Source organism: Parasteatoda tepidariorum, chromosome 8 (assembly GCF_982258835.1).
Source record: "Parasteatoda tepidariorum strain Cologne lab strain chromosome 8, Ptep-v5.0, whole genome shotgun sequence".
Taxonomy (NCBI): domain Eukaryota; kingdom Metazoa; phylum Arthropoda; class Arachnida; order Araneae; family Theridiidae; genus Parasteatoda; species Parasteatoda tepidariorum.
Window position 1 is genome coordinate 73619166 of NC_141762.1, and position 27537 is coordinate 73646702.

Sequence of the window (27537 nt, forward strand, 5' to 3'; positions counted from 1 at the left end):
TTTTCGATGTCATTCGTACCGTTAAGATTGGGTCATGGTAAGTATAATTCCGATTACTAAATTAAAAGAATTTAGAGTGGGTTTTTCTGTAAAGCAAAATAGCAATTAGCAAAGATTTCGCAGCACGTTAATATTATGAAACTAATGCTATATTCCATGCATATGGAAAATTGTTTATCTCCTTTCATACACACACTAAATAACAGATAGTTTAAAATAAGGTTCAAAGACATGCAAGTCTACGCTTTTTTTAATGGCATCTAGAGAACAACTGTCGTCCATGGACACGATAACAACAACGACATATAAATCTAAACAATATCTCTAGCAGTAATAATACAGATTTTCTTTCGTGTCGTTAAAAGAAATAAAATAAAATATTTTTAGGCTGAAATGAAATACGATTTCCTAAAAATGTTAAAGAGTTCCTTAATTTTATTTGCTAGACGTCTAATTTGTATTTTTTAGGAATAATTAACACTAATATTTTTATTACTTTGAAGAGTAGATACATAAATGCTGACTAATATATGTTTGGAAACATTAATTAGTTATGGTTTATAAAATAAAATGGGTTTTTATTCAACTAAACAAATATTACGTACTTCGTTTCACGTCTAAATTTAGTTAGGATTCAAATGGCATTTCCGTTTTGGAACAGCGTCCATGATTCGTGTCAAAGGATTAATCAAAAGGCTAATTCGTTTGCAGTCGTAATAATATATGATAGCTAGATATTTAAATTAATTTATTTAATTTATAGTTTTCCACATGCTTCAAAGCATTTCACCAAGTTATTACTGATACCGTACGGTGTATCCATAAGTACACTGACTTTTTCTTAAAAAAATTACGACTGAAAATCTCAGTTAACGTAAGAAATACAGTTATTGGAATTACTATAGATAGGAATAATTTGGTCTAATCATAATTCATGTTTTTGATTGTAACACTTTTCAATAGATGATGCTAAAAACAATGAACCTAAAAATCAAAGGAAAACTGAAAACTATATCATAATATTTCGAAATTTATTAATAAATGAGAATCATGCTGTGATTTTTCACAATTTCCCCAAACACATGTCGTAATCGTGAAATGAGTATTTCCGCATCAAACGTAACGGCAATAATAGAAAAATGACTTATGGCGCAGCCCGCTGGAAATTTTTTGAATAAAAACCGGAGCTTATAGAAGGAGTAATTAGGGATCAGAGAATATATTAGAAACAAATGTATGCCTCATCACAACAGCTTAATAGTTTTTCTGTTATATGTTTTTGAAAACGTCTCTCCAATTTAGGACACCATGTTTGATATTTCGAAATTAATAACAGTATAATTGTAAAATAACTTCTAAAATAAAGCTTCTCCAAAATTCCCATGCTTTAACATGACTTGTTCCTTCATAAAGAGTTTCAATAATGAAAAAAAAGTAAATATTAATTCGACAATTCCAAAATAAACCCCCCATTGCTACCATGAAGGTAACTGACAGCTGTACTTCTCATTTTTATTAATCATTTTAACATAAAACTACTTATTCATTTGTATCAAAATTTTTATTAGGGTATTAAACACTACATAAAATGACTAAAATATTATAAAATTGGAGGTTGGTTTGAAAAAAAAAATATAATTCGATGAAAAGTGCTTTACATATTTCACGTTAATACAAAGTCACACCATAGTCAAAGTGCTATTAAATAATTTCGATTTTATATAAACTAATATCTGCGTCTGAATGAAAAAATTAGGTACTTTCAATTGCCATTGTAAATTTCTCAGAATGTGAAATACTTAAAACAATGTTGAATAAAAGAATTGCTTACGGCAATGACTTTATGAAACGTTTTCTATTCGCACTGATACTTTACACGTCTGATCATATTATGTGTTACTGGTTCACTTAATTAGCGTCGCAAGTTATTCGATAAAAGAAACTTCATTCGAAAAATTAAGAAAACTTAAATTTAATCATTATACCTGCTTAAAATGAAATGGGGAAAATTGTAAAGTTGCATTTAAATATTTTCATTTAATTTAAAACCAATACATTCATATTGGAATACATCTCTTTAATTTTAAGCGACATATTTGAATTACAATAATTCCTTTAAGAATAAAGTATTTGTATTTCTAACAATAATGACGCTAAGAATTATTATATTATAGCTATTAAATTATAGTTAATTATTATATTTTAGTTATCTCCACTAGTTTTGCAGGGTATAGTTACCATAACCTTCTTGAGAATTAAGAGAAAAAATAATTTGGAATGAATTGGCTATTAAACAACTATCACTTGTTACAAATATTTTTATGAGCTTCTCACAAACTCAAACTGAATTTTCCAGAATGATCAACGAAAAAAAATCATTACACTAACTGTTTCTGTGATAGATAATTTTTGTGTCTGATTGTCTTTTTAAAATCTGTGAGTTTTAAATATTATTTTCCAAATAAATAATATAATTTCAAAACTTACCTTTTATAATCAATTAAAAGATGTAGCTTGAAAACTAAAAGCCAATTCAACTTATCAATAAAATTTATTTAGCTCAATTTCCTTCCTAATCAGCAATTGGAGCAATTAAAGCTTCAACTTATTTATTATAAGCCAAAAAACCTGCAATATAATAAAAAAATAACTCATTTATTAGATTTTATGAACCTCAAAATGAACTAAGATAATGTTAGATCACTATTAAATAAGGTTTTTCTATTGCGAAAGCAAAGCTTTGACGCAATTACCAATGGTTGACTAAAAAGCCATAAGAGTTAACCCTTTGGCACAGAATAGAATTTCTATTAAACATCTTTTTTCTTACTTTATTCATTATTTTGTTCAAATTTCGGTCAAAATAAGTGAAAAATATTATATTCAGCATTTTAATAATTTTTGGTTTTGTTCACGAAACACCGGTGTCTTCTTCTTAAATAATCTTCCAAACAATATTTTTTTCCGATTTGCACATATTTGCAGTTATTTAAATCTTAGATAAACACTTATTCATCATTGAAATTTCTTCAATTTGCAAAATCAATTATTGATAAATTTTTGAATACGAGAGTAAAAAAAAACTATTTTTTCAAACTAATTTTTTTTGGATTTTATATTTCAGCACTGACATAATTTCAACAATTTAACAGATATTTTAGGAATTATTAGACGGTTTTCTTTTTAATAATTACAAAATACCAAAATAAATGTTTGCTTGTAATCAGAGTGTCAGAAGAATAGGATCACCAGTATCAAATCTGTGTCAAAGGATTAAGGTTCCTCAATTTTTAGACCAACTGCATGGTTTTGTCAATGTGGACAGTTGTTGGCAATGTATGTGTGCATCAGCCACTTTTATTATTTAAATTAGCTTATATTGATAAAATAGAAGAGAGTTCGGCTTGAAGCTGCTACTAAAACACTTATCAAGCTGCTGCATCGACCTCTGAACCTACACAATGACAATTCCTTCTCCTTATCACGTTTGCGTATTGCAAATATGGCAAGCATACAGACTTATTTATGTTTAAAAATTATCTTCTAAAATAGTAATTGATTGTTTTTCAGCAAATTATTGCTATGCTTTCCAGGTAACTAATGAAGAATAATTTCGTTTCTGTTTTTCTAGATGCACCCCAAGTAACACTCCAACTGGGAAGTACTTTTCGCCAAGGTGAAGTCAAAGAAGGTAACGATGTCTTCTTTGAATGCAACATTAGAGCCAATCCATGGGTTACAGAAATTTCTTGGTATTTTGAGGGACGGGAACTTCGCACGAATACATCAGCCGGCATCATTATTAGCAATCAAACCTTAGTACTACAAAATATTAACAGAACAAGTAGGGGGAATTATAGATGCTCTGCAACAAACGCTGATGGAGTGGGTACCAGTAATGAAGTTTTCCTACGAGTAAAATGTAAGTAAACTATACCTTACTATTACAAATATTAAATATTCTGTTTTATATAAAAATGGCTGTTTTTATTTAGATAAAGGAACATGTACGTTAAAACCTAATATTGAGCAATCTAATATGTACTCCGCCATTCTGATAGGATTTTTCTCCTCCATATAGTTCCTATAAAGTTTCATGTCTCTATGGTACAGTAGAGTTTTGTACTCCTTTTTATTTAGTTCCCTTACATTTTACTGTTCTTTTTTGTATTTTGCTGAAACATTTTAATTATACATCTTTCGTCTTCTTAAATTTACAATGCTTTGCCAAAATAGTTGATCCTGGCTCATGTGTAATAAAAATCTTTTTTGCATTTTATTAAACTCACTATCTTAATAAACTGTGTTTAAATATGATGATTTTCGCAAATTACTCTACTGTATTACTCCTTATCAATATCATTACATTAAACGCCTAAATTTAACTTTTAGGTCTAGATTACAAAAATACAACTTAAGTTTTAGTAACTAAAACTACATTCTTACGGCGATAAAAAATTATTCATAATCTAAATGACACCCTTAATATTTTGAATATGCTATTTTTAAAATATTTTGTTTAAAAAAATACCAATCATGCAGCCTGTTTATACTATTTGTATTTTTTGTGAGGTTTTTGTGATGTTTCAAAGGTTAGTTACGTCACTAACTGTGTCTGACGCATTACTTTTAAAAATTATTAATATATTTAAAGTTTAAAATCTAATTGTTTACATTGAATACGATATTTAGATATTATATATTATACGATATTTAGGTATTATATATTATACGATATTTAGATATTATATATTATACGATATTAGATTATTATACGATCCACAAGATATTTAGTCGTGAAATGAGATAAAGTAATTATTTTTCTTTTCCTTTGAGCTCCATTATATTAAGGAATTGCTGAATCTAGAATGTATAAGTAGATCTGAAATCGGAAAGCTGAGATATTTGAAACCTAAATGTCAGTTAACAAATTAAATTATTTACCAAATTTCGATACAAACATATTTCAATTGTTTTTAATAATAATAGTATTCTGATTAATATTAAACTAGCTCGATGCGCTTAGCGATAAAAATGTCCATTTTAAAGTAAAATGAATAAATTAATTAATAAGCAAATACTACGACAGCATGATTCTTCATCGCCTTACGAGATCATCATCAACAAAACCGATTATTTTTATTTTTTGAAATGCCGGATGCTATTTAGGCAAAGTATAAAATAATCGTCCTGATGAGGTTATTATGTAAATGGTGTGCATGTTACTGTGAATGACCGAAATCGGTGGGCGTTGACTTTCCCCGGTGAATGTTGACAATCAAATTAGTCGCTTTGGTGAATGTTCGAAATATTTATTACATCCGATTTGATATTGATTTATTCATAGATATAATTACATGTATTCGATATTTTAATACTGACGATAGATTAGAGCAAACATCAGTGTTTGGAGTATCGGGCAAATATATACCGGGCAATGGCACTTGACCATAAAAAACCATCAGTGTAGGGTATACCGGGCAAATGTATAAAGGGCAGTGGCACTTGACCTTAAAAAACATCAGCGTAGGGTATACCGGGCAAATGTATACCGGGCAGTGGCAATGAACTTAGAAAAACATCAGTGTAGGGTATACCGGGCAAATGCATACCGGGCAATGGCACTTAACCAGACCTAGTATGACTAGACCTTTGGTAAATGTCCGAAATATATACTAGGTCTAGTGCCACTTTTGCTATAGCTTAAATACTTTTAAAAAAATTAAAAAAAAGCATTTGAATCAATTTTAAACTGATAACGAAATTATTGCTTTTAAATCAAAAAAAAAATAATAAAAACTGCTCCAGATAAGAGTAATTGAAGTAGTTGCTTTATGCAGCGCATGTACGCGAAAAAATTTTAAAAAAATTATCCACGTGCATCTAAAAGTGGATGAATATCCCAAGACACCTGTCAAGATGCATTCGAAACAACAGCAAAGGCTTTTACGTGTCACTTGTAATTGATTATTTTTCATCAACTTCAATTCAGTGATTACAGTGTCTAATTAAGAAATGTATCAGCTATTTTTGCAAGAAACCTTCATTTATATACACATTAATAGAAGGAATTACACCTTTTATCCTACAATTAATCTTTTAATTGAAAATGGAAGAAATATCACTCATAATTTTCAAATGCTTTAAATTAACAAAATTTTATAGACATTAAATGGAATTCTACTGAATCACAGTGTTAAAAATTTCTCAGCGAAGACGGTTGGGTAGAAATTTATTTAATGGTTATTTTACCTTATTCAACAACAACGGTCAAATAATCTTAAAATAATTATATTGAAGCTGTTCAGTGTGAGAAAAAAAAGTTTATTGACTGTTTCTACCGAATATGGTTTAACAAACAGAATTTGATCAACTCCAACAAGCCCTACCATTTTAAGCAAAGTCGTTCCTTGCTGCTGGGTGCATGCTGTTGTGGAAGGGGCTATTCGGTCAATCTTATGACTGACTGAACAGGGGTTCGTGTCCAAGCACCGAATGTTTCTTCCATTCCTTCAATACATGAAAAGTTTCTAGAGTCCTGCACTCTTCAATCGATGACTATGGATTATTAGAATATGAAACTATCATAAATGGTGTAGCTCCAACAGAGCTCCACTGTCCCTATAAGTTTTATTTTATGGTTTAGAAACAAGTATGTTACTAAAGAACTAGTTATAAATGGTTACAAAACCGTATAGTTTTGTATTCACGGTTTTTTATCCGTACCAGTTGTAAACAATTTCAAAACCGTAAACTAAAGAAATGTCTCTAACCAAAAGCTTTATTGTTAATCGGAAAAATAGACCGGCTTTCTGTAAAATAACTTTTAAAAGCAGTTTTATTTGGATCGCAAAATAAACGGAGAAAAGAATACTTTTTTCTGATTGTTTTAATATGAATTGTGCCAACGAGTGTAACGATTTGTTTCAATGGGATCTTTTGATTTATAAAGTAAATTAATCAATTAGAATAAGTAACTACTTTTAAATTAGAACTGTATCCCATAAACTAGTCTTTTATCGAAGACGCCAATAGATTAGAAGACATCGTTCTCCTAAAAAAAGTTAGGAAACTCTTTTAAATTCCAAAAAGAAAGACATCACCGGAAGATAAAAAGGAAAAATCCCTTTAAAACGTAATTGACTGTCACGGAACTTTTAATGGGATAAGAATCTGGAAAGAGCAAGAAAGAAGGTTCATTATTTTTAGTGTCCCTCTGATTTAGTGGTTTCTGTCCGTGGAAACCAAAATCTGATAATTCCATCTTATATGACCTGTTTAATTAGACTCGTTCGTTATCTCTTCCTTTTGAGTCTAAAAGTGATTGAAGCCTGAGAAGTATTGGGAAGCAAATAAGATTTAACCGAAAGAGCTTCTGTAGGAGGTAAATTGTCTGGCGCGTTGTGAAAATGTTCCATTGAGCAGATGGGTCTGCGTTAAAACATTTGTTTTAATCCTTGTCTCGCACCATTTGTCGTTGCTGTCAAGATAAATGTACCCGGTGCAGTTGTAAATTACTTGGTTGTTTCACTTTCTGTGTTTTGCATGCATTCATTACGTCTTTCTACTTTGTTGAATATGTGGCGAGTCTGGAAACAATTTTAATTTGAAAATATAGTGGATACCCGAGGCCGGAAAAGTCGACAAAAAATTAATTTCTTTTTCCTTGAACGGGAGCATTTAGAGGATTTTGTACTTCATAAATCACTTTTTCATACTCATTAATTATGTAAATTGTGCATTTTTCGGCAATATGTATGTAAAATTGATGAAGACTGGTTTTAAAAGGTCTCCAGTCCCCTGTCATAACTCTTCTCTACAAATAATAGGCTATTTTTACAATTTTTGTAAGTTTGTTGCAATTACTTATGTATGTGGAATTAAGTTTTTCCTATTCTTAGCCAGTAACCTATATGCTAATAATGAAAATGGCGCAAAACGTCATTGTAAAGAAAATCCACCGTTTAGTGAAAATGAAAAGCGTTTGTGTGACAAATTTTAAATGTTTACGAAGCTAACACTAACGATGCATTTTCTAGGATTATATAAAAATTCAAAAATTGGTAGTTAATAATTGATTTAGATAATTTTATCAAGTTTGTAAAATTTCGCCAAATTAATGATTTTATTTTTAAAAAAGTTTTTTTAATGCTTTTAAAATATTTAAGTTAACTATCATTTCTAGAACCCAGATGATTCTTTATGGCAAGATAGTTTACATAGTTCAAAATTATAGCTTTACCACAAGAGTAAGGCTCTTAAACTGAGAGTTTTTTTTCGTTTAAAGAACTTTGAAAAATACTGCTAAAATAGTTTATGTAAGGAGTGAAAGGCTAAATTGCGTATTTTAACAGTTAAGATGATTGATTTAAAAAAATTTAAAATCATTTATTTCTTTGAAACTTTTTTTTTCTTTTAATATAATTCAGCATCTCTATTAATCTCCCATATGCTCAAGAATAACAGAATTCTAATATTTCAATGAACACTCAAAAGATTTCAATGAAATTTGGTATAAAGATAGATTATTAAAAAACAAATGAAATAAGCATTCCACAGTTACGCAAGCTCATGCGTAAAATCATCTACGGGGTCAGAAGAAATTAAACCGGGTTTGCAAAATCAACCAAAAGGGAATTAATAAGGTTTGCGATCTGCTCCTAGTTTACCTTAAATGTATACAGGGAATTATGTAGATCAAGTTTTCTTAAGTTTTCTTGCATTCTAGAAATTGTGTTCTCAATCCCTGGTTGATTGTTACATGGGAATACGTGTCGTAATTGCACTCATTTGAGTAACCCATTCTTGTTTGAATTGGAATTTAGAGACCTAGCGGACTATTACATACAACGAATATCTTTACATACCAAGTACGCTTGATCGAAAGGAGAATTAGAGACGAAGTATACCATCGCACGCAACAAATATATTTACAATCCAGGTATACTTGATATAAATAAGATTTAGAGACCTGGCATACTATCACATACGACTAGTATATTTACGTTCCAGGTATGTTTGATCAAAATGAGATTTCGAGACCTAGCATACCATCACATACGGCGAATGTTTTTACATTCCAGATATGCTTGATCGAAATGAAATCTAGATACCTAGCATACTATCACATGCAGCAAGTATCTTCCAGGAATGTTTGATCAAAATGATATTTAGAGACCTAGCATACATCACATACGGCGAATGTCTTTACATTCCAGGTATGCTTGATCGGACAGAAATTTAGAAACCGAGTGTAAAATTTCAAACTGCGAATAACTTTACATTCCAGAAAATAGCTTACCAAATGAGTCGTATGCCTCATGATTTATCATTCATTAAAATGAAATTGGGGCTATCTGCACACCTGAAAAGGCGAATAAAGGGCTCCAATACATCATATCTATGCCTTACATTAGTCACAGTGCTTATTTCAAAGCTATGCGTGAGTGTGCAGATGATGCCTGTCCACATCATTAGATACTTACTGCCAGAATGATCGATTATGCGGTTTTAGAACATTCTATGCATTCAAGAAAACAGGCTTCTTGTTAAATCTCTTATTAAGATTCATTTTCACGTAGAATAGAAGGCTTAAAGACAAGCCTCTGAAACGTACGTAATTTTTTTAATGGAATATATTATTCCATATGTAAAGAAGGAAAAAAAAATTTATTAATTATGTAGATTAACTCTGATTACATTCATAATTTACACCTGAATTGTATTTCTAAACGTAATAGGTTGATTCGTATTATGTTTACTGAAGTTTCCAAATTATATATGGAAACTATTAAGATAAGTTGCAGAAAAAATTGGTACTTTTACGTTTTAAAGAGCAAATGAAATTACAGATAGGAATTTATAAAGCTAAACGCTGAAAATATAAAAATAAATTTTATTTCTGCTTCTAGAGTAATTTATAAGTAAGCCAAATATGTTCCAATGGCAAAATTGATTCTGCTCGAGTCAGTCATCTGAACAGAAAACAGAATAAAATAATGATTATTTTATGGCATTTTGAAATAAGTAATCTTTTGTTACTGTTGAATGTTTAAACTGTACGCCAAACTTTTTTTTTTTAAAAAAAGAAATATTTCCACTTTTTAAGATATTCACAGAAACATTTCTCCGTAAACATAAATTCAAAAGAAAATATTTCATTTTATTAAAGTACAACAATTGTTCTGACTCAGCATTTTGAAAATTCATTATTTTCAAAACTACCAACCTTTTGACCTGTTGAGTAAAAATGTAAGTAAAAAAAAAAAAAGAAAATTACGACAACCATTAACCAACGTGTATTTTTTCAAGTTGCAAATCTGCCTAGTTCTATCTTTTCTTAAAGTTCTTTCCAAGTAGAATTTTCTCTAAGTGCACTTAAAAATTCGTTTATTTAAAGACTTATCCAACTTTATCTCTTCTTTTGAGCATCAAATCTTTTTCTGTTTCCTCCTCTTAGAAACTCTATCAAAGGTTAGAAACAGTTCGTGTATGTTGTATATGTGATTTTTAAAAGATGGTGAAGGCACTTTTAACTGGAAATGCCGTAGACTCTTCTAGTGGAAATTTCATTCCACTAACAATTTATTTTTCGAGAAAATCTCTCTTTATAGAAAGAACATTCTTTTCAAATTGTTTGAGGAAGATCCCCAAATTACAGACCAATGTTAAAAAAAAAGAATTTATGGTTTGTTTGCTTAATAATATTTATTGTAAATTTGTTTTAAAAATAAAACACTATCTACTAAAGTTTAATAAAAAAGTTTAATATAATTATTTTTAGTACGTACCTAAACCATAAATAGACTTTAAATTATAAAGAAATAACTATATTAATGCCCAAACCATGTCGATTTATAATTTTAAATATAAAATTTCAAATAAAAAATAAAGGATTTTGCATGAAAAAAATAGCTTTTTCACATGGTTGGCATTATAAAATTTTGAATTTTAAATTAGACTACTAATATTAGTCTGACACTACTGTCATTATTAAGCGATTGATATAAATTTTGAAATATAAAAGTGTGCTATAAATATTGTTTTGACCTGGATGTGGTTATTAAAATTTTGAATGTTATATTTGTATCATTAATTGGATAATAAATAATGATTTTGCATTACTCCCTATTAAATATTTTTATTCGGAACATTCATATAAATTAAAACTATAGTTATTCGTTCTTGGACCGTTCATGAGAAAGTCCTGCCCAAAAAATTAAGACTTACATTTTAGTACCTTTTTTTGAGTTAGCTTTAAAATTACAATGCATATTAGTAAAAAATGAGCTTATTTTTTTTTTTAGAATTCTCCGTTGAAGTCAAAATAATTATACTGTTTTCAAAAAAAAAATAAGAATAAGGCTATTTTTATTACATTTTCTTTCGAAAAAATTTACTCTTCAAACATAATGATATCTGATAGATCTCTCTAACGGAATTTCTTCATTTCTATCTTATTCATACTCTCAAAACATTAGAATTGTCTATTGTAAGCACAGGAATAGGGCAAAATTTGTCTCTTTCCAATGATAACAACGGAATTTTAAATTACTTATAAAATACAGTAGTATTCGACACCTCAATGGGCCAGAAAATAAAATCTTGGGATCAAATTCACTCTTCTTTGACGTTTCCTTACATTAATAGTGCATGAAAGAAGTAACATTCGGATATTAAATGTGAGTAGGGAGTAACTTCAGACAAAACCCGATGTGACCTGATTCACGGTCTTGATCCAGCCCGACTAAGGATCAGCATAAAGAGGATTGTCAACGTAAGACACGGTACGGTGGCGTTCTGATTCAAGCAGACGCAGCTGAGGATTTAGAGACTCTTAGTGAGGAAATGCAGCGGCAGGGACTAGTGAAAGAATACACTGTTGGTCCCCCCCCCTAGCTGAAAAATCCAACTGTCATCATTTTCGGTTTTGACGAGGACATGGAGGAGGGGTAACTTCTAAGAACTTGACCAAGCAGAACGTTGAGAAAAGCGATGGAGATCTAAGGATTAAGACTTCGCAGTAACCGAGAAATGGCAGAAGAAACTGGTTGGTTGAGGTGAAACCGGATACCTTCAGCAGATTGAGATACAAAGACAAGCTAAATTTGAGATGGAGACGTCATAATTTTGAAGAGTCTCTGAGGATCACACAATGCTACAAGTGTGCTGCAATGGCCACTTGGCGAGGTACTGCAAACAAAATAAAATCTGCATGAATTGTTCCTCGGTAGCGCATTCGGGAAGTGATTGCAGTGACAGACCATTTTGCACACACTGCAGCAAGGTCAGTCAAAAATTCCGCCGGAATCCAGATACCTGTCATTCCCCCTTTGATAGGGAATATCTTCAACTCATCAGAGCCCAGCAAATAGAGGCAGAGAGAACTGACTATGGATACTAAAAACAAATGCGGACTGAGAATTAGCCACTTAAATTTGCATCATTTCCTGACTGCAAACCAGCAATTAAACGACGACATCTCTTTTATTGGTCTTAAATGTGTCAGCCTGAGTGAACCCCACTTTAATACCCAGCACCTAATCACAGGTTTTTCGACCAGGTTGAAAATTTTTGGTCACCAGGAGAAACAGAGGGCGGCTATCCTCACCAACACACTGCTCAAGAATGTCCTCCCTATCTTGGTAAGCCGAGACATCATTGCGGTGTCTTTCGACTTTGAAAGGAATAATTACATCTTTATTTCAGTTTATTTATCTCCGAGTGAAAATTTCATGGACTGCCTGACAATATTGTATGCCTTGCTCATCAGGTATACGTCTTCAAAAATCATTCTTGGAGGTAACTTAAACGCTAAGTCCACTGCCTGGGGACACAAGTCAGATCCGAGAGGGGGACAACATTTTAAATTTCCTTAATTTGCACGGATTGGATGTACTAAATGATCCCTTAGCCACTCCCACTTACAATTCTGTACTTGGCTGTGGCTGGGTTAAACTTTTTGAAAGCAATATGGGGGAACTTGGAAACTATACTGTTCATGATAATATTACATGCTGAGATCATGCCTTAATTACAGTTGAGACCTAAAAACAGACACACAAATTGGGTACTAGTCATGCTAACATCAAATTTAATTACTTGGATTGGTTGTACCAAAGGTTCCAACTTCAGGAAATCATCAATAACCAAAATTTCGACTCTGTCAACATCGTCAAGGACCTGGAGGACAAGATCGACCAGATCACGCAAAAGATGGTCTTGGCATGCAGATCTAGCAACATCAAAAAGCGCAGATCACCTAGACACCACTGCGCTTGGTGGACACCGGGCCTGGGACAACAGCGTAAATTAGTGAGAGCGTTGCGGGGGAGATATCAGGCAGTTACTGAAGTTCAGGAAAGAGCCAGGTTCAAGATTAACTTTAAACAACAGCTTGCTCTGTACAAGAAAGCGATTAGGAGGGCAAAGGCTGGCAATATAAGAAAATACCTAGAGAAAATCAATGAAGGTGGGATTTTTTCGGTCCCATACCAGATTGTGAAGGGCGATAATCTTAGAGCTGTCAACCATAGCCCAGTACTGAAGTAAGACGGAACAACAACTACGGAGTTTGCTGAAACAATAATCACTATAATGAAACGCCATTTCCCGGAAGACCAGGACTAGCCAATTGAACCAGTACTGGAAGGAACAAAAGATCCTCTTTCTACTATTTTCGAATTGGAGACAATAGTGAGATACCTTATGCGCGAGAGAGGACCGGACCCTGACTGACTCCCAAGCGACATTTTTAATCTTAATAAATTTTGGCTTCTTCAGTCTTTTAACAAATACATGGAATTATACAATTTCCCAAAATGCTGGAAGATTTCCAGAGTCACCCTGACACCAAAACCCGACAGGAATACTACTCTGCCTGGCTCTTATAGACCAATCTCTTTTCTACCGGTCTGGGGAAAAATTCTAGGCAAATTAATCACCTAAAGTCTGACATTTTTTTAGAAGATAGAAATTATCAGAATCAATACCAATTTGGTTTCCGGGCAGGGAGTGAAACAGACGACGCAATCAATTCCCTTCTTGGAATTTGTAGAAAAAGCCAAAGCTGAGGACAAGCATAGTATCGGGGTGCCTCTGGATATTAACAATGCCTTTAACAACACAAACTGGAGTATTTTAAAGAAAGAAAGAAACAAACTCAATCTTCCAGACAACCCCGCAAAAATTCTTTTCAACTTTTTGAGTGTTAGAGAGATTATTTTCATTGACGAAGATAGCAAATGTATTTTTAAAGAATACCTCTCAGTGGGAGTACCGTGCCGCAGGGCTCATCACTAGGTCCCATTTTGTGGTTGATACTTGTTAACCCAGTTTTTAATTATTTTAACAACATCGATTTCGCACAGTTTGAAGATTTTAAATATGACGATTGCCGTATAATCGCAGATGCGGACGCTCTGCTACTTCTCTTGAGACATCCGATTTAATACAGGTTTAATCATTTGCCCACCCATTGTCTTACAGATTTCACAACCTGGGCCGAGATGCATTGCCTAAGCTTTAGTGACTCAAAAACAAAATTGATCGCATTCCCAAAGCACAATAAAAAATAGGTAGACTCCCAAACATTAAAATGAGTCCCAATCACTCACATTCACTTTAGAATACACACGAACTAAAATATCTGGGAGTCATACTCGACCCAGGTCTGACTTGGACTTCATACATCAATCTATCGGCACTTTCAATCACCTCATTAAAAGGGTGACCGGGGCAACTTGGTGCCTCAGACCTAAAGTTTTAAAACAAATCTACCTCCAGGTCATCGAAAGGATCATTCTTTATGCAGCCAGTATCTGGTATCGAAACGCAGTCAAAATGAACGATAAACTTAAGTCCATCCTGAAGATTCGACTCATAACAATAACAAAGGCATACTCGACTACGAGTACAGAAGCCCTCCAGATACTGGCTGGCGTAAAACCTATTCATCTTAAAATCAAAGAAGAAATCGCCATCAAAGGAATAAAGTGGAGCTGGAGGTTATCAGACCTAGATCCATCCATTGCCTTACTTCTCACGTCTACTCCTATGGTCATCCCTCCATCCTCGTTCCATCCCACCAATTGCATGGCGATGCGCTGGGGGAGAACGAATCCAACAGACACCTGTATTTAAATTTTTACAGATGGCTCTAGGAGGGGAGTTGCCGATGATGAAGATTTTAACACAAATGAACTATACAGAACTGGTTTTGGGGTTATTGTGAAGAAAAATGGAGACATTGTTAGGACAACTTCCACCCAGTCTCTGACAATTGTAGTGTTTTTGTGGCCGAGCTGCTGGCCATTAACCATGCTCTCTTCAGGCTTGCAGAAAGAGACTATCCATATCTTGCAATATACTCTGACTCACTCTCCTCATTGTAGATCCTTGGCGACCCGACTCCTAAACTGGCCATCATCGAAGAAACGAAATTTCTGAGGAAATAAAACATTAAGTGCCATTGGGAAAAACCCCATTACGGGATAAAAGGCAATGAGGAGGCAGATCAGGCAGTCAAACAGGACATCAGCATCGGTCAGGTCAATATTGAGGCCCCGAGTACAGCAGCCCAGATAAAAACCTTTTTAAAGGCTCATAATATGAAACAGTGGAAATTATAGTGACAGAGTTTTGATGGAGGCCGGCAGACGTTTAAACTTTCATGGATCCTTCAATAAAACACCTGCAAGATGATTTTTATCTCAATCAATTTTTAACCATCCACGGGGTGTTTTTCGTACACCAACACAGGTTATTTAATAAAACTCTTAACTGTAATTATTGCTAAATTGAACTAACAATAGATCACCTCGCATTTGACGCACCTACTTCCAGAAACTCCGTGGAGATCTATTTGAAGGTAAAAACCAACACCAGTGTTACTCAGAGTTGGCCTGCAGGAAAACAATCAAAACAATCATCAAAACCACGCTTCAAGAGGTACTGGCAAACAAAATCACCTAGCATCATAACCTGCCTGCTCCAGACACTTAAACACTTATCTTGTCCACTTGGGTTTTATCAATTTCTCATTTTATTCGGGTGTCTCACTGTTTTTATCACGTTTTATCACCTTTTATCCTTGTTCTTAGCATCCAGTTTTTGATTTTAAGTTCTTTTATCCTGGCCTTTTGGCTTCTCTTGTTGTTAACCACTTTTCTAATATATTTTAACTGTTATAGACTTTGCAAGCCCTTTTGATTTTAACTTCCTATGATTTTACAAGCCCTTTTGTCTTTCGATTTTACAATTTACTTGATTTTATTGTTCCCTTAGATTTATCTATCTCAACACCTTTTAACTTCTGTTTTTCTCATTTTTAAAATCATCTTTTATACTTGGTTGCCTAATACTGGTGTTTTTCCCCTTGCATAATTTTACTTTTTTATGGTTTATTTATTATGAACTTAATTTTGTAATTGCCGCAGACCCACCTTTAGTAGCGAATTATTACATAACTTGTTTGTTTGTATCATTGCCTATTTGTTGTAATTTGTCTGTATCATTGCCTATTATGTTGTGAAACTTGATCTTTCTTAAATTGTGAATTTAAAAAATTACTCCGTATGGCCTATTAAGGGAAGGTCGGTTATTTTATTTTATTGTTAAGTCTGAACCAAGCAGCTGACAAATATCGCGAGCCTCTATTCCGATAATATCGTGACAACTCTTAAATGAAGTGCTCAATGGAGAACATATTTGAGGAACCCTGCCTACCTTGTAATGAATACTTTTCTGACTGGTATATTCCAAAATTTAAGCGATTTTTTTTAACACATATAAAAGCATATTTCATGTTCTATAGCGTCATGTCACGTCTTAATTCATGAAAAAGTACTATATTGAACAATTAAAAAAATTAATGTTTCCAAAATACATATTTTAATATTCGATTTCATATATTGTTTCAGTTCAAAATTCTATAAATATTGTATATCTAGAATATTATGTACAACGAATATGCTCTGTAAATCAGTAGGCTACTTAAAATAATGATAGACTGCCTCGCCTCGACAATTCCAATACTTTAAATACACTAATTAAGCTTTGTACTTCTGCTTCGTTATAAGATTCAATACAATCAATCAGGTTTGAACTAAATCCGAGAGATCTGTTGCTAAATACTAAAGTAAGTAATTATGCTTTGAGAGAGAAGCAAGCAGCTAACAGGAATCGCTTACACGTCATTATTGCGATAATAACGAAACGTCCATTACAACAAGAGCTCAATAGAGAACCTCATGGGAGAAACCCATACGTACCTGCTTTACCTTGAAATGTGTGCTTTGCTGCCTCCTCTATTTGAAACATTATTCTGTATCCAAGCAAGTTTAGAATTTAGTCGAGCAATTGATTATTTGATAATTTGCATGGATACACAGACTCTTGCATTTCGTTCTGAGTGTTTGTTATTAGTCCTTTTGTTGAAATAGGAAGGCATTAAGTTAAAATTGGGGAGAAATAGTCATTGCTGTTCTCTTATAAATTCCAAGTCGTTTATTTTATTTAAAACTTAAGTTTCAAAGGAAAATTGTTGCGTTAATTCCTTTTTTAAGAAAAATATATTGTTAAATTGTTTCAAAGTATTATTTTGCATTCATCAAAACTTCGAATCATTGTTTTAAATAATAAAATGAATTTGACTGTAATTCATGAGAAAATAAACACACGGTAAAAAATTCCGGATCATATTCTTTGTGTCGTAAAATTTCACAGTTAAAATAGATCTTACGGTGAAACCTACCGGCACTTTGGGTACCGGTATGTTTACCGTAATTTCTTCCACAATTTTTTTCAGTGCACACAAGTTTGGTCAAAATAGTTATTGAGATTTAATGTTGTTACTGAAATAGCCAATATTTTAATATATTTCGTAATTGTATAAAAAAAAATTCATTTATTTTATAGATCACTCTCAAATATTTTAGAAACTCACTCTGTTGGTAATTGGTATTTGGTAATTCACTGAATACGTGATCGAATGAATTTCCACGTTTCCATTTGTGTTCGTGATATTTCAATGTGGTCTAAAAATTCATTTTAAGGAATTTGGAGATAGACTTAAGCCAATATAACTAAACCACCCTGCTAAAGATTTTTCATGAGGTCAGGAGGTCATGTAAATAGTGCATAGGAATCCGTCCCAAAAAATATCATCACACCCAGCTAATGGCCCATCCCTATTCTGACTTGCTTAGAAGCACAAAAAAGAAACAGTTCATAATAAGGAAGCTCCCCTAGCGGCATGTGATGACGCGTGTGGATTTTTATGCCATTTTAATCTAGAATTTTTTATATATATATATATATATATATATATATATATATATATATATATATATATATATATATATATATATATATATATATATATATATATATATATATATATATATATATGCTTAAAAAATATATTATTTTTATTTTAATCGTTTATTAACCATTTCCATCTTTTTGAACTTGAGTGAATTTACGAAAATAAATATTTATTGTATTTTTTAAATGATTTTCACTTTAAAATCCTGTTGCGAATATCAAAAATGATGAAAGTAATTTTTGTCACTTTTCAAAAATTACGCTTTAATTATTTTTAAAAGCATGGATTAACGTCTTTTTTTAAAAAATATTTTGATGAATTTGAGTGTTACTTATAAAATTTCATAGCACTGAATGAATCAAACGATTAAACATTTTAAAGCAAATTATTCTAAAACAAATATTCAAATATTCACGACTTTATAAACAGAAAACTTTTTAAATAAATTACGAAAAATGTGTCGAGTAATTTATAAAATTTTTAATAATGTATTGTTAGTTAAATTCACTGAATGGAAATAATTTTTAGTCAATAAAAAATTTGCTTTTAAATTTAAATAAGCGTCTATAGTCATGAAAAAAATTATTTGCGCTAGTTTTAGGTGTTTTAAAGAATATATACTTTTAAATTTTAAAAGTCATTATTGAGAGTTTTTATTCAGAATAAAATTTATTTGCACAATGAATTGATGAAAGTATTCACAATGCCTTAAGGGAATAATTTTATCTTAAATATTTTTTCAATTAAAACTTCTAAAAACTGAATTTATTTTTCGATCAATTTAAAAACGTTTATTAGTATTATTTTAGAAGTGTTTGCAATATGCATATTTATGTAGTATTTATTTTCAATGACTAATTTCAAGTTATGATCTGGATTTAGGATCAAAATATATGTGTGCTAAATTATTGCTGATGTGTTTTTTAATGACTTAATAGGTTCAAAAACTAATGAACACGAAGCCATGCAACAATGCTTCTTTGTTGATGAAATGTTGTAAAATACATTCCATAGTTTCAGAAGCCTTTCTGATATGTAATCAAGTAAAATGTCTCGTTTTAAATAGCAAAATGCAACTTAATGTATGCCTTCAGAATATTTCTGATATGTTTCATTAATTTGTTAAACAAAAAGGAGGATTTCAAAAGAGCAAGAACAAAAGGAAAATAATTTAATTACAAATAAGTTTAGTATGCAAATTATTTTAGCAATGTTTTAATGATAGTAAGAGAAAATATGAAAAATCTTCATTGTTATTTAGCTGCGTACTTTTTTTTCACCTGAAAATTATTTTACGAGATGTCACTATTTTAAATAATTTGTACCGATTAGTAACATTTTTGACCAAATCTATAAAAATTCGTGAATCATTACGTTTTTCTGAAGAATCATAATCTGCAGACAATAAATAGGGGTTTCTGAATTCAGGTTTTGAAATTGTCTCACCCTAGGATTGGTGATGTCATTCAGTTGATATCATTGATTTCATTTTTTTTTAATATTTCACAAAATTTCAGGTTCACACGTTTTTTCTCTCACGCATATTTCATTTTAGTTCGTGATTTTAAAATAATTTGGGCACCCTATATCTGATATTTCTCACAAATATTAATTATTTTTCAGATGCACCAGTATGTAGCCTAAATCTTAGAAGAGTATACGGAGTTGGGAGACTAGAGGCTGTGAGAGTTTTGTGTGAATTGGAAGCAGATCCACCTAATCTAGAATTTCATTGGAGATTCAATATATCAGACAGAAATCTAGACATTTCTGACTTTACATCCAGTGGCAAAGAAAGTGTGGCAACTTATATTCCTAGAAGTGATGATGAGTATGGAACGTTATCCTGCTGGGCTACAAATGACGTCGGATGGCAGAAAGAGCCATGCATGTTTTCAATTGTTCCTGCTGGTAAGTCAGCTGAGAGATTTCAAAATTTGAAATACCAGTACAAAGTATTATTGATATACTTCTCAGAATTATTTCATTACACTACTAAAATTGCTTAAATTACAGGAGCATTCTACACTGTGAAAAATTCCGGATCAAATTCCGATAAAAAGTACAGGCAATCAGTTTACCGGTACTTTTTATCGGAACATGATACGGAACAAAAATCTGATATATCGTATTCTACTCAGTAATGATTGCCGTAAAATCACTGAATTACTCTAATTGAATAAAAACACGGCATAATATAAGTTACGGCATAATATTATACGATAAAAATGGATTTTACGAATGATGTACCCAAATTTTCTGTACTTTCTACAGTAATTTGATACGAAAATTTTCACAGTGTATAATGGATTAAGCTTTGAAATTACTGGATAGTATATTTTTTATTTATATTTCCACTTGCCCAAATGCTACCAAGCTGCAAATATTGTTATTTAAAAAAAGAATGAAAATACATTGTGAAGAGATAAAGGAGAAGCATAGGAATATAGAACTATTTTTCTAATGAAATTTAAGGAAACTACCTGCGTTATTGAGGATAGAATTTAATAAACACATGTAAATTCTTTTAAAAAGGTACGATGAAGCAAAAGCTTAGTATTTATATTTTTGGAAGCTCACCTTTAGCACATTTTTATTATTTTATAGCACAGTAATCATTAACTCCATAAGTAAAAAAGACAAATAAAGGGTCATTAAATGTACATTTTATAGAAGAGATTAAAACATATAATGTGCCCATTTTAAAAGTATGTATATTATTAAGGTGTTTCATATTTTTCTTTCTTACTTCGTAGAGCTTGTTGAGCATTGGATATGTTTTATTACATGCAAAGTAAAAATCCCTGCCTTGAATTAAGGTAAAAAGTACCGGCACTAAAGTGGACGTTACATTTTCACCGGAATATGTTACGAAATTTTTTAAAAAATCTGATATACTATTGTTCTAACAGTAATAGTTACGGTGAAATCACCGAACCCCTCTTATTAAATAAATTTTGTTGTAAAAATTACGGTATTCTATTTTACTCGAGAAATTGATTTTTCGGTTAGAGGGATTTAAGAGTAAAATGGATTTTACCGTCGATGCACTTAAAGTGACTGTACCTTGTACCGTAATTTGATATGGAATTTTTTACAGTGATACGACGTCGGTAAATAGTTGTTAAACGCAAAAGCCAATTTTCAAAAATATAGTGATGGTGCTTGTCAATGGTCAGTGATTAACTGTTTATACAAAAGGGGCAGAAAACCACGATACTACTAAAGTAATTATGTTAATGTAACAAGAAATGATGTAAGAGTAAAATGAAATATAAAAATAGCGCGAAGAGACATTAACATAAATAGAAGAAGCTTTAACGTAATAAGAATTGAACTCAAAGCAGCTTAAATTTCTGATAATATCAATTATCAGAAGGCTGGTCAGAGGATTGAAACAAATGATAATATCATTTGTTTCAATCCTCTTACCAGCGTTTACTAAACTGAAATATCTGAAAGCGATGAGTTGTTAAGAAAAATAATGACGAAAATATCTAAATTTTTAAGCACTATTTTAGTTTTGGGCTTATTTGTTAGAAATGCTGTAAAATTTCTGTCATTCACTCGAAATTAAATTTTAGTAAGGGGTCAGAACAGGAAATATTTCGTAATCATTTTTTTTGTTTTGTTGATACTTTGAAATCGTTCTGTTAATCTTTAGTATCTTAAACAACACAGTATTGTTTTTCAGTTATTATATTTTAATTTAAACACTATTGATAATTGTACGCATTTATTTTTCCATTAATATATCAAATTGCTCTAAATTTTCTTAAAAAAATTGCAGAATCCAATTTAATTCCTTCTCTTTTTAATTCTTAAAAAGTGTTCACATGTTCTTAAAATAAAATAAAAAATGTCTCTCTTAATTCTCGATTACTAACGAAACTTTTTTAATATGAGCTGCCTTTCTTTTTTGCTATTACGCATAATTAATGATGCTTAAATAGCAAGGATATAATTCCTTTGAAATCGTTTATGTAATCTTTTTAATATTAAACATCACTGTTCTTTATAATGTATTATATTTTAGTTTAAATATTATTGGGAAGGGCATACATTTATTCTTTCATTAATATACGAAATAAGTATATACCTTTTTAAACAATGCGTGGTCCGATAGGATTTACCCTTTCTCCAGTGCTCAAAAAGTGCCCAAATGTTCTTTAAATAAATATATTTTCTTCCTTAATACTTTATTACTAAACATATGCAGCAACGGATCATTTTCTATTTAAGCTGATTTTCTTATCTGTTATAAACATAATTAATGATGCTTAAATAACAATGATTGTCAAAGGTTTAAGTAATAATTATTTTCTTCTTTTCCCCTTCTTAATTTTTAACTTCTATAACTAGACGGCTCCGCCCCCTGCTCGCTGACGCTCGCCAACCCCCGGAGAATTGCTTCGCAATTCTTGCTTGGTTTGCTTCGCAAAACCAAGAATGCTTTGATTTCATATATTTCAATATTAAACTGAATATTAACTGTTATCATCGAAAAGAATTAATTTTCTTAAATGCAGAATAAGCAGTGTGTCAATATCAATGTCACTTTTTTTCGTTGACTACAGTTCCTTCTATGTCCTATTTGTTCTTTAAATGAGCCAAAATTGTCAGAAATTAACATCAATGTGCAGATATAATCTTAATATGAAACTTGTTTAAAAAAAATGATAATCACAATAATACAGACTTTGTCCCAAAGAAATGAATATATTTTTAACACATTTAATTCAATATATATATATATATATATATATATATATATATATATATATATATATATATATATATATATATATATATATATATATATATATATATATATATATGCAAACACTATAATATTTTTCAATAAGCAATATTGTTAAGAACAGGGTAATTTTTAAAAAAATATTTTAATAATATTCAGCAAAATAACTATAAATGAAAACATTAATTTTGCGGAATTAAAATAAACAATGCACCAATAGCATTTTCTTTACGCTAAATACATTTATAAATTTGACATTATATATATATGTTATAATATTTCTCTATATACAATATTGTTAATGACAGGATCATCTTTAATAAATATTTTAATGTTCTCCTTCGTTGTGCATCTTGACAATGCCACATATAATTGACCATGAGAAAAAATAGGCCGTTCAATATATAGCCCAACTTTATCGAAGGCTTGGCCCTGGGCCTTATTAATTGTTAAGGCATAAGCTAATCTAACAGGAAATTGTCGTCGATAAAGCACAAATGGTAAGGAAGAATTACTTGATAATGTATTTAATTCTATTCTTGGAAGATTGACAATACTACCATTTTTATTACCAGTAGCAATTTGGCAAGTCAATACTCTTTTCCCTATTTTAAGAACAGTCAATCGAGTTCCATTGCAAAGGCCATCAACAATAGATATGTTCCTGATCAGCATTACAATGCATCCAACTTTTAATTTGAGCTGATGAGGTGACAGTCCCGGGAGATTTATGGAGTTTAAATATTCAATAGAATACCTTAAAGTAGCTTCTTCTTCTCTCCCGTCTGATTTATCTACTCCATATAGTGTGGCCTTATCAATACTATAACTTATAACCTCTTCACCTGGCACACGTGATAAAATATTTTCATTAACTTTGTTAACTTCATCATTTTGCGGTGATAATATGATGTGATTAATGAAGTTAGTATTAAGACAATCGATTTTTTCAAAAAACCAAGAAATGATATCTTTACAATAAAGATCAGGAGTGCTTGCATCAAGATGTAAAAGTTCTCCATTGCCAATTGTCAACAACCAATTGGCAAATTCTTGGTTACCAGCTTTAACTCTCATATTAATTGTCAAATGGAGGATTTCAAAAAATGGCCAAAGAAAAGAGTATTTTATAGTTTCATTAATAACCTGCATATGTGTAGCTTTTTTAACGACAGGTAACACTTGTCGAAAATCTCCACCTAAAATGATTATCTTACCACCAAATGGTATCTCATTAGCTAGAAGATCACGAAAAGTTCTATCGATCATTTCTATTGCTTTTCTGGGAATCATACTTGCTTCGTCCCATATAATAACGTCAACATTTTTTAAGCGAATCTTATCACATTTTTTTAAAATACAAATCCCATCGTCACTTAGATCAATAGAATGTAAGGTTCGCATAAGTCTAATTTTATTATAGCAGAGAATAGTTTAACTTTCATAAAAATAGGTGGCAACATTCAGAGATGTAAATAGAACGCTTCGCAAACGCATATATTTCGCTGTTATTATTTTTCATTAAATACTTTTATAAAATATCTCTTCGCTTATTTACTGTATTGCATATTAATTAAATTCCTTGTCATTCAACTTTATCTTATATGCCGGAACCAGATTAAACTTACGAATTAACGTTTTAGAAAACAAATAATCAGATTAATCAATATATCAATACGAAATAAGTTGAGATGTTGTAAAACTGAAGAATGAAATTCTAACTATTTTGTGATTGGTTGCATCTCTGAAAAAGAAAATTCAGACTTGTAAATCGCTTTTTTAAGCTTGCCGTTTTCAGACATGTGATTGGCTGTTGTGAACGGCGGTTATTCTTCATTATTAACTGCAAAATCGTGCTTTAAAACTAAAATAAATAAAAATTTAAAATTATGTAAAAGATTTGAATGCCCTAAATGTCATCCCTGAAAGATTCTGAATGAATTGATTCCTTAATCTTAGATATTCATCACGTAGTTAAAAAGTTTTTCAGGGGACAAAATTAACTGCAAAAACTTTTTTTTAGAATAGAGAGAAAACTTTACCGTCATGAGAGTTTTTGCACAATAATTAAATTTAAAATAAAAATGGATCATTATCCTTTGATCGATTTTATTTTCTTTCAAGGAAATGCAGAATTATTTTTATTCATACTTTATTGAACAAGATTTATTCAGTCTCTGAAAGAAAAAAAAAAAATTGGAATTTTTTAAAAAAGAAGAAAGTGTGTTTTTTTTTTACAGTTTTCTCTTGCTAATAAACATTTAGGATCAATGGAAATTTAATCTTTCTTAAAAATTAAAAGATTAAAGAAGACATTTAGGAAAAAAAAAACTATGTAGTACCAAAATAAGTATTTTACATTTTTAATTTTATTATTATTTATAAAAGTTTTACCAGTTACATCAGTTTGCGTTTATTTTAAATGGAACAATTATGTTTGGAAGATTTATTTTTATCAAGTTTAGGTTTAAAACTGTTAATTAATGTTAAGAATATTTTATTTATTTCATGTTCTTTAAAAGTAAAGGATAATTATTGCAAAGAAATATAAAATATTGCATTTAAATTATAAAGTATAATAAAAACATATATTTTTGTTTTTTCAAAATATTAAATATATTATGATGTATGACGCTAACAACTTGTCATTTTTGACAACAATAATTATTTAAAATATTTTCAGTACTATAGTTTTTCTGAAAACTATATTCATATTTTCTCCAATTATTTGCAAATTTATATTAATTTGAAGAGTAGGACAGGATGTCAGAACTAACTTATTATAAGAAATATTATATTTTTAATTATACAGACACATTTTTCACCTTAAAAGTATTATAGATATTATAACTCTTGATAGAATTAAAAAAAAAATGTTTGTTTGTTTTGCTTCAAAAATGAGTTAACATGCTTATCTCTCTTATATTTTATTTAATTATTAGAATGATATTTTTTTAATTATCAGAAAATTCCAATTAAACTCGATTTTAAAGCCTGATGTTTGACCGGTGCTTTAATAAGACATAAAAATTAAACCTTAAAGAAATAAATATAGTGTAAACGATATATAGTATAAATTAATATAATATATTTATAAATTTTGTATATTTTTCCTTAAAATTACTAGAGATATAACTCAAGATATAAGCAAATCATATATTCTTTATTTAAAAATGAGTTAGTATGTTAGTATGCTTTCCTTGAAGCTCATATTTATTTAATAATTATAATGATATTTTCTTTATTTATTCGTAAAGTCAGATTAATCGCGATGCTACAATACGATGTCTGAAGCATAATACGTTTTAATAAGATATGAAAATTTTTACATGATATAACACTAAATAAATAAACACTTTTTAAACTTTTAATGAAAAAATTCAAAATAAAAAATATTTTTAAAAACCACGTTTTTGTAGTGGAGAATAATAATAAAAAAAAATATTGAAAAACGAAAAACGTGGGACGCATGAAATACATAACAGTAATGTTATATTAGTGTGTGTATTGAGAATATGTGTATGTATATCTGTAATTGTAATTGTATCTGAATGTGGAATATGTTTGTGTATATGCATATGTATGTGGCTGTGCATGTGTATGAATATGAGTAAGAAAATGTGTATATGTATGTGTATATGTACTGTTATGTATTTCATGCGCCCCACGTTTTTCGCTTTTCAATTTTTTTTTAATTATTATTCTCCACTACAAAAACGTGGTTTTTAAAAATATTTTTTATTTTGAATTTTTTTATTTTGATATTTTTAATTTTTAATTTATATTTCTTAAAAATTACTACTTTTTAATTATTATTCTTCACTACAAAATACGTGGTTTTTAAAAATATATTTTTTTATTTAGATTATTTTTTTTAGTCAAGAGTAGTAAAGACCACCACTAAAATAATAACAATACCTTTATGACTTTCATTAGTTTTATGCTGATGATAACCAAAACTATCTGGAAATGAATGAGGAAAAACTGGATCCTACCACGTGATTTTTCAGCCAATAAAAATACTTCGACAATAAAAATCTTTTCACCTGACATGTAATACTAATTTGAAATAATGGAATCGACAACAAAAGACAATCTCGAAAATAATTTTTTTTAAAATTTTAATTTTATTTTACTTTGTATGTCTTTTTTCTCCACATTTTCATGCATTGTCATCCAATTCTGAACTATGTGCCAAATTTGAAGTTTGTAGCTAGTCGGGAAGTTAGTTTAAAATCGATTACAAAATTCCACCCGGACAGACATACACGAAGGCAAGTTGATATAAACGTGGTAAAATAAGGTACTCTCTATAATGAATATGAAGTATCGCTTCTCGATCAATATAAATTAATTGTGAAATTAGAGTTTGATACAAATTGTTTATTAAAAGGCATTTCATCCAAGTTATAAGCAAATGAAACATTGAATGTGCTCTTTAGTAAACCACAGC

General features: G+C 30.4%; 1 protein-coding gene across 3 annotated transcripts in view; it reads left to right on the top strand.

The window, feature by feature from the left end:
* The window catches only part of LOC107444296 (neural cell adhesion molecule 2), an 802953-nt gene that overhangs the window by 718682 nt on the left and 56734 nt on the right, over nt 1–27537 (top strand). For all 3 annotated transcript variants that reach the window (XM_071181215.2, XM_071181216.2, XM_071181214.2), the window contains 2 exons: nt 3632–3922; nt 19949–20236. In XM_071181215.2, coding sequence (XP_071037316.2) covers nt 3632–3922; nt 19949–20236 — 579 coding nt within the window. The remainder of the gene's footprint in view (nt 1–3631; nt 3923–19948; nt 20237–27537) is intronic.